This window comes from Penicillium lagena, assembly GCF_028827675.1.
Source record: "Penicillium lagena strain IBT 129212 chromosome Unknown utg000002l_segment0_segment0, whole genome shotgun sequence".
In the NCBI taxonomy this organism is placed as follows: domain Eukaryota; kingdom Fungi; phylum Ascomycota; class Eurotiomycetes; order Eurotiales; family Aspergillaceae; genus Penicillium; species Penicillium lagena.
Window position 1 is genome coordinate 4,260,828 of NW_026623223.1, and position 8,878 is coordinate 4,269,705.

The following is an 8,878-nucleotide window of genomic DNA, read 5'->3' on the forward strand; positions in this document are numbered from 1 at the left end:
ACAGCTAGCTAGCTCTGGGATTTTGTATGAATCTGGTGCAGAATAGGATTTGGATCATTCGGAATTTCTTCATTACTTTATTGGGTTACGTGGATAGATATAGTGGTAGAAAGGATGGAGGCTTTCAGACCGGACCCCGAGGATTGGCTGGAATTATAGTTCTGGGATCAGTTGAGTCGCTCTGTAAATGTTTCTTATTCAAAAAGCAATAATAAAGAAACAAATACTAGTATTTAAGATTGAAATCCTTCACGAAGATAGAGATCGTCTCGCAAAATATATATCTAACAGCACCAACACGTCCCTCTACTAACCATTACAAATGCATACCTGGAAAAAGCATAGTGAAAATGATCATTGATTGATAGTCAAGCCGCGCTCTTGATTACCATTATATAAAAAAAGGAGCAGTTGAGTGGGTATGCGAATGCCAGCCGCTGTGGGACTCGATTATAGACAATTGATCGCAAAACGGGCCGCACTAACTTAATGGCCAGTCATTACTCAACCAAGAGCAAAAACAGAACTCGCACAGAAAGCAAGAGACTCAAGGAGAGCGAGTCTCAGAAGTAGAAACCAAAATGACAACAACGCCGAACAACCAACAGTGTATGTTGATGCTGATATGTACCATTCAGGAACGAATCGCAAAAATGAAAACAAACAGGCACAATAACCTCGCCAATTTCATTTCGATCAATCTGTGCAGGCAACGAACGACAAAACATCATTTCATTAGTCCGTGTCCTCGGAGACTACCGAGCTGGCATAGAGCCTGCTGAAGTGCGATCTGGGATCGGAGAGCAGGGCGAAGGGCTCGCCCGTCTCGACGATGCTGCCCGCATCCAGCACGACGATCCGGTCGTAGTCCAGGATTGTTTCGAGCTTGTGCGCAACGGCGATGATGGTGCGGGTGCAGAACTTCTCGCGGATGACGCGTTGCATGATTTCGTCTGTTTTGGTGTCGACACTGTTTTAGGGAAAACGCGGGATTTAGTCCTCTGATGCAAGGGATGAAGGGGAGACAGATCTGCACGCGCGGATTTTCATTTCCAGCCGCATGATGCAGGGGGTGCCAGAAACAACGTATGGGATGACGAAAAGGAGAAGGGGGGAAAAAGACTCACTTGCTGGTCGCTTCGTCGAGGATGACGATATTGCCCGGGCGAAGGAGTGCGCGCGCCAGGCAGAAAAGCTGTCTCTGGCCGTGCGAGAGGTGCAGCTCGTCGATGTCTGTGTCCAGGTCCCCCTTTTCAAGGATCGCAGGGAGCAGATGCACGCTCCGGAGCGCGCCTAGGATGTCTTGGTCCGACTGTGTCCCGGCTGGGTCGGCATTTCGGCGTACGCTGCCCTGGATCAGGAGCGAGTCTTGTGAGACTCCGTTGATGTGAGATCGGATCTCCTGTCGGGGAACCCGAGTCAGATCCACGCCGTCCACGGTGATTGTGCCGCTGGTCAGCTCGATCATCCGGAAGATGCTCATGATCATCGACGTTTTGCCGCTGTCAAACCCGGGTTAGATATTGTATTTTCTGTAGTCTTTTCCGTAGATCGCTTACCTCCCCGTTCGTCCACAAATGCCAATCTTCTCGCCCGGATTGATGGTGAGCGAGACATCATTAAGCACTGGCTCCTCCGGTCTAGATTGTTGATGTTGTTAGCGATTGAGTCTGTTCAGGGGAAAATAGAAAACATACCTGTACGCTGCAGAAACCGAATCAAAGGTCACTGCGCCAGTCGACGGCCAGTTGGGTGGCACATCGCCGTCTTCACCAGGCTGGTCCTCGGGCTTGACATTGGTCGTGAAGTGCTTGATGCGCTGGATGGAGCCAATATGCGTCTCCAGATTTGTCCAGAAGGTCACCAGGAGCTTGATACTCTGACTGAACATGATAACGTTCAGGAGGGCAACACCAACGTAACCCATGCTCAACGACCCACGTAGGGTTACAACCAACACAATCAAAAGAACGGCAATTCCGGCCACGACCAAGTCCAGCGACAGAGTGAGCCATCGCTGGATGGCAAACATGAAGTAGAATGGCCGTTGCGAGTAGTCCAGTAACTCAATGTTTTTCCGTTCCATGGCATATTGCCAGCCGAAGGCCCGCAGTGTAACAAGGCCCTGGAGACAATCGGTGAAATGGGAGTAGAGAGGTGCCTTGGCCTCGAGATCCAGTAGACGAAGCTGTCGCGACGTGCGCAGGTACAGTTTTTGGACAAAGAACAGGATACCAAGCACGATGGGGAAAGATATGGCCGCGTATTTCGAGGAGACTCCAATCAGGGCCATCTGCGCAAGGCAAAGGAAGAATGTTGCCACAGTGTTGATAGCCGCAATGGGGAGCTCCATATCGATGAGCTGCAAGTCCTGACTGAACCGATTGAGGATTGCACCGGTGTCGGTCATCGAGAAGAACACCATCGGGGCGCGGAGGACGGTGTTCAGCAGCTTGCGGTGGAAGTTCTCACCGGACTTGGGGACCATATGGATGACCATCTCCCAGCAGCCAGCAATGAGAGCCAGCATGGCCACACAGCCAAGCATCACGTAGATTCCCAAGTAGTAACCGATATGCTGCTTTGGTTCCCAAGTATCGGACCTTGACCACCATTTCAACCAGATGCTGGGAAACGAGATGCAGAACACAAATACGGCCATAGCCACCATGAAAACAATGGCAGGGAACCACCCGATGGCGTTGATGTAGTAAATGTAGATCGAAATGTCACCGCCGGTGTTCCGGACTTCCTTCGGGGGCCTCTTCGCCATTGCCTCTTTCACCCTTTGAACAGAGTCAATGCTGGCGTGACTGGGAGCGTCTGAAAACCTGTTCTTGTATTCCCAGTCGGCTACACCAAGCCCAAAGCTCGACACATACCCACCGGTCTTGTTCAGTGCGCTGTAGCTTCCTTGTTCAATAATGCGGCCTGCCTTGTCGAGGACCACGATGTGGTCAGAGAAAGGAAGACGTTTGACTGGAGATAGATTAGCTCTCAGTCTAGTCTAAGTTTTGATAAATACTCACCAGATGACGAAGCGACGATGATAGATGTGCCAATTTCCCTCAGCAGTCCATAGTGACCGAACAAGCTGTGGAAGAGGTGATTCTCGGTGGTGGCGTCGAGGCCACTCAATGCGTCGTCTAGAAGAATAATCTTTCTTCGAGCATACACGGCCCGGGCAAGTGCCTAGAAATTCGTGTCAGTCAAGACATTCAAAGTGGCCTTCAAGGACCACATACAATACGTTGGCTCTGGCCTCCACTGAGGGCAATGCCTTTGCTTCCAATCACAGACTTATCCCCACGGGGAAGCTGTGAGAGATCCTCTTCCAAAGCGCAAGCATGGACCACCGATGCATACCACCTTTCGTCAAAAGGTGACATGGCCACAATGCTATCTTTCACGGTGCCGTTCATGTGCCACGGGGTCTGATCGCAGAATGCGATGCTTTTTGAGGACAATTCGATTTTGCCCTCTGAGCAAGGGGTCTCACCCAGAAGAGCCTTGAGCAAGGTCGACTTACCACACCCAGAGGGTCCGATAAGCATAGTAAAGCTGCCTCGGGGAACGGTGACCGTGATGTCTTTCAGAATCGGTTCCTTATCTGCATCCCATCCAAATGTTCCATTTTGGACCATGACCGCATTAGTGAGGGTCGTTGCTGATCCACGCTTCTTCAGCGACTCCATAGACTCGGTGGTGCTGGAAGTCATTGTCAAATCGTCAGACCGAGAAATTAATTTGGTATCACCCATATCATCCAGAAACAAAGTCTGAGAGGGACTGCGTCGGTGATCAGAGTGATCTTCCTTGTCCAAGAATTGTTGGATTCGAGTAAAAGAACCCATCGACCCAAAAAAGGACATCAGGGCCATGACCAAGGTTAAAAGAGGATCGGAAAGAAGGGAGAACAAAGACAGCGAGGTATACACCTTGGTGTAGGTCAAGCTGTTGGGTGATATGGCGACATAAACCCCAAATGTGAAGATCGGGGCGAAGATGCGCGTCAACCAGGCTGTCACTGTTAGAAATAGACCCCTTACTGCTTGGAGTAAGCAGACTTACCGAAAGCCATGTTGTATACTAGTAGAGTTCGGAACTTCTTCGAGATGTTCAACTCGTCGATTCGCAAGCCATGAATAAATTTCATAAAAGACGTTTGCAGACCTAGCATCTTAACGCCTTTGATTGATCCAAGCATGCCGGAGGTGGATGATATCCGCCGCTCGATGGCCTCGAGCCACTGGGCTTGCCGCGAGACGACAAAGGACATCCCGATCAATGAACCGACTAAAGCAACTGTAATGAAACTCATCAGAAAATCTTCTCATTACAGTTAGTTATTGTCAAGATCTACTTACCGAGTGCTACGCACACTGGCACGGCGCACGAAATACCGAGTTGACGCTCCAGAAGGAAGATGGCCAACCCAATCTCACACGAGTTGGCCCAGATTTCATGCATCGTTTGCCAACCTTGTGTGATCCGCTCAACATCGGCGCTCATCAGAGTCAAAGAATTCTCCGGATCGGCCTCGGTCATGTTGAGACTGCTTGCTTTCTTATACAGCATTGTCACCATGATACCGCGTACCATAGTAATGGCCCGGTAGGTTAAGTGCTGGTACTGGCCCATAGAGAGCTGCGAAGAAAGGTTGTTAGTTTAGTTCCTTACACCAAGCCACGACATATCTAAAGACTTACCGCCAAGCCAACATAGACCAGGAAGTAGGCGCCAATCAAGCCATAACCGATGTTGTTGGTGTAGCTAGTGACGGGCTCCTCGAAGAACTTGAGCGATCTGGTCAGCAGCAGGGGCTGGCAGAAGTTGAAAGCAACCACGCATGCTCTGGCCGGAACTGCCGCCAGCAGGGGAGCCTTGGTAGCCTTGAAGCACTCCAATTGTAGCGAGTTCGGAGTTTTTGCTTTCACTGGACAGCCCAAGAGTCAGCAATGTTTGGATTAAACAATTACGTCACTTACAATTGCTCCATCTTTCCTCAAATTTAGCCAGGAGCCTCTCAGAGCTCAATTCTTTGTCCAGAACATCCAAGTCCTCCACTGAAAGTATACTCGAGAACCCTTTCTTGAAGAGTGGATTCAACCACCAGAAAAAGGCTCGGTTATAGAATCCTGCAGTTGCCTCAGGAGGGTATCCCTTATACTCCGGCTTGAGAATGCCTCTCTTTTCAACAGCTTCAAGAATAAGCAAAAGTAACTTGACCCCCACGGCGACGCTTGTCAAGATTGCAATAATCAGGTCGAATTGATCCACACGGCGCAGCCACAGGGTCCTGGCGTGTGCACTATCAAAAAGCAGGCTGCAGAATAGGTAGGTGTTCAAAATAAAGGATGGTCGGACAGATCGCGTGTGTTCTGCATGGGATAGCAAACAAAGAGCCAACGCTCCGAAAGTCAAGACGGCACTGGCTGGAATGGATGTCCTGGTCCTGTCGGTGGCGGGTAGGGACCACAGAACTGTCAGGGCAATCTGGAGACCTAGCAACCCCAGCCAGGCTGCCTGCCGCACGGAAGAAAACAAGCATTAGACGGGAAATATTCGGACTGGGACGTTGTACGATATGCCAACTTACCAGTTTAAGAAGAAGCAACAATGATCTCTCGACTTTGTGCCGTTTCTGGAACAGATGGCACAAGCGGAAGGGGACCACAATTAGGATTAATGAGATGGGGAGAATCTCGAGGATGGTTTCTTCAAACAACAAAGAGAAATCAAAGCCCCCGCGACAAAATCCGGCATCAATACGCAGAGTATTGTCCAGATCATGGCACGACGGCCACAACGCGTTCAAAAAGTCCATTACTTACTCTCTCAGAACCATCTGGGCGTGAAATGTGATGGTTAGTCAAGAGAGAGGAACGAGGTCGACGAATGTTGCGAGGTGTCAGAGGGTAGGTGCAGAAGTTTTCATGGCTTAGGAGGGGGCAGAAGTGCCTTTGGTCTAGATCAGATTCCCCTAAAGTGACCTTGTCTACTAGTACATACGTATCCCTCGGTGCAGGAGCTTGGCCACTGCATCCAGGAGATGCACATCCTGAGCTCCTACCTGCCTGTCACTGGTTCCCTGCAACTAAGTGGACAGAATACAGTTCCCGATGCTACAGTCTTACAATGCTGATGCTAAACATGCGACGAGAACGGGATCCCGGACAAGCATGGCCGGATGTTTTGGTCGCAATGCCCGACGCAAAACTCTCCTGCTGCGGTGTGTTGTTCTTGTTATGGCTCCACTTTTTCTCTCTTTGGTTTATGCCTTTATTTTTTCTCCCCCTATTTTTTCTTTTCCCCCTTGGGGATGTGGGGGGAGATCGGACATGAGGTGCGTCAATAGTGTAGATCGAGGTACATCTGGACCCCTCTAGGGCAAAAACCCTCGGCAGATCCGGCGGATCCAATGTCCGACCAGCACGAGGGAGAATCGTGTCACCTTGCAGCAGCCCTTCTCCCTTCCGGCTCCGGCCACGCTTTCCTAGGGTAATAAAAACCTTCGTCGCTGCGAGGGCGTACACCCCATCTGTATGGTGGATGATCCTTGAGCTCTGATGAAAGAAGCTCGCTGACGTCGGGTTTGAGACACTTATGTTCCCAGCCCTGAACTTTACTTGACTGCATGGCTTCCAAGCTGAAGTCAGACACACTGCTGCCCGATTCCACGGGCCTTCCTTGTACGACTGAGTTCCACGATGCGAAATGTGCCGGGCGTCTCCTCTTTCCTGGGAACGCCTGTGCAGCTCCAGCTTTGCAGAACTGGAACACGCCTGACTTGCACTTTTTCCGCGGGAGTCGCATGGCAGACTATTTCGTATTTCGCTTCTCCTCGGTTGACGTTCTTTGCTACTTACTATTGGCACCGTCGCCTGTCAATAATTACTAACTTTTGTCAAACACGGATCTGGCGGCATACGATCGATGATAACATTTGGTGGTTGGTAAAACGATCCGATCATGTGAACCAATTGTTAGGAGCCGGCCACGGAGGAAGATTGCTTCGGATGACACCGTCGGAGAGAAATTCAACCTGATTTATTCCAATTGAGACTGGCAGGATGTAATGCCGCATGTTCCAGGCCTGGGAGAGACCGTGGAGAGTCAATATGCATGATCGAGCTCTGTACCTACGCCTGACGAATAGCCCTGGCCAAAGTGGCGCCTGCATATCGACAAGGATTGTTAGGTTTGCGGCCAAGGGTGGTTGATCGCGCGTTTCTCACATTCACCTTAGGAGACTCGGGTTTTCCAACATTTACATAATTTGCCCCAAGTCAACCGGGGATGCATTATTCTCCAGGAGATTGGGGATAAGAAAATAGCACATAGACAGAGTATGATGTCCAGTATGAAGATCGACGCGAGCCGGAAGTGACCTGTCAAAGCGGACGCCGTGTGGACCCTAACATGAACAATGGCTTGTCAGTTTATTTTTGCTCTTCGCTGGCGGCCGCTAACGACGGCACGGCCGCCAACCGGCGCAGTCGCTTCATGATCCACCCCTTTTGTGGCTCCCTGACGAGCCACCCGAGTGGCCGTGAGAACTTTAGTTCCTCGCCTAAAAAAGTTTCCCTTAGTAAATGATCCACCGCTATTCTCGGGGCCACTCTTCCGATCAGATGGCGCCGCAGTCCTTGCCGCCAAACAGTAGATGTGGCCCCGGCTCTCGACAAGCCCGGGAGACCCGCCATATGGCTGAAAATCAGCCGGTACGATCTTCCGGCCCAAGATTGGGCCTAGCCCGAGATCGCGCTGAGGCTAAAATCGCAATTGTCACATTGCCATGACTTCATCGACGTTCCAGAACGTCAAATTCAAGATTTCGTAATCAACGCGCGGCGAAAGCGAGTAAGCAAAAAGAAAAGAAGGGGAAAAAAGGCGACCACATGGACTGCGGCGCACAGCACAGCATTCTTCGTTGCGAACCATGTTTTTGGCGCGTGGAATGTTGGCTGGATGCGACAGTAAGCCAGTCGGTCCACTTTCAGGTGCAGTAGTCAGATTTGCCCCGAATCGGGAATAACAACATTGTATCTTAGACTCGAGGCTGCCAACAATTTTCATATTATTATCCCTATTATTAAATTTCTTTTACTTCACGGCTGAGAGTAAGCAAGCACAGAGTCCTGGGAATCGATTCTTCCAAGAACGACAGGTCGGATCGACCCGCGCTCATCCCTCGACGCCCTTGCAGCATTGGATCTGCGTGAGCCATCCAGTTGGAGCGCACTCCCAAGCCTACTGTTTGTGCGACGTTCTCAGAACTATTGGCTGGAGGCGTCAGTCGCATCCACTTTCACCGTCAAATTCTCCATTCCGCTCAATAATGGCTTGGCTTAGGCAGGTTTTATTCCGATGCTATTTTCTCGGCCGTTGATGGAACCGATCTGTGGACTCTTCGACTGTCAGAAAGGGGTGAATGAACCAGCGGAATTTGTAATTATTCTCCACAAACTAGTCAGACAGAGCGCAGAGTGCAGCACCGTCTCTCAGACAACAGCGCAATAATCTAGGATATCCGAGACAAATGTAATCATAAACAGTCTGAACAGTCTGAACGGGATCACCAGGGAGATCCTCATTGCATCACCCTCGCAGCCGACTTGCCCATACTGTTAGTTCCTCATCGGTGCGGTAAATCATCCTCGGTTGGCAACCTTGCTGCTGCTCCAGGGCCCTGCATCCTGTGCAATCCGCAGCCACTCACTGCAACCGCCTCGAACCACAGGTGGAGATGGAGAGCCATGTGTGCAGACTCAGTTTCACTCGGTGTAACAAACCGAAAAAAACCTCAGATCTCGTGAGATTCTCGAACATGGTGCACCCCCTGCTCCTCCATCCCCATCCTGCTTAATGCACCTGC

The 8,878-nt window shown here is 50.6% G+C and overlaps 2 protein-coding genes across 2 annotated transcripts; both read right to left on the minus strand.

The window, feature by feature from the left end:
* Window positions 1-735: 735 nt before the first annotated feature.
* On the minus strand, window positions 736-5,827 carry abcB (uncharacterized protein; the record flags this gene model as incomplete). Its single annotated transcript, XM_056976470.1, has 11 exons — window positions 736-970; window positions 1,128-1,502; window positions 1,560-1,640; window positions 1,698-2,979; window positions 3,030-3,192; window positions 3,246-4,021; window positions 4,072-4,305; window positions 4,368-4,647; window positions 4,710-4,936; window positions 4,989-5,526; window positions 5,600-5,827. 11 exons carry the CDS (start codon window positions 5,825-5,827, stop codon window positions 736-738), a joined length of 4,419 nt encoding a protein of 1,472 aa, XP_056836426.1.
* Window positions 5,828-7,437: 1,610 nt separating this feature from the next.
* N7510_004545 (uncharacterized protein) lies at window positions 7,438-8,761 on the minus strand (the record flags this gene model as incomplete). The annotated part of the gene is made up of 2 exons (XM_056976471.1): window positions 7,438-7,767; window positions 8,723-8,761. The coding sequence occupies 2 exons, from the start codon at window positions 8,759-8,761 to the stop codon at window positions 7,438-7,440; spliced, it is 369 nt and encodes a 122-aa protein (XP_056836427.1).
* Between the last annotated feature and the right edge of the window lie 117 nt (window positions 8,762-8,878).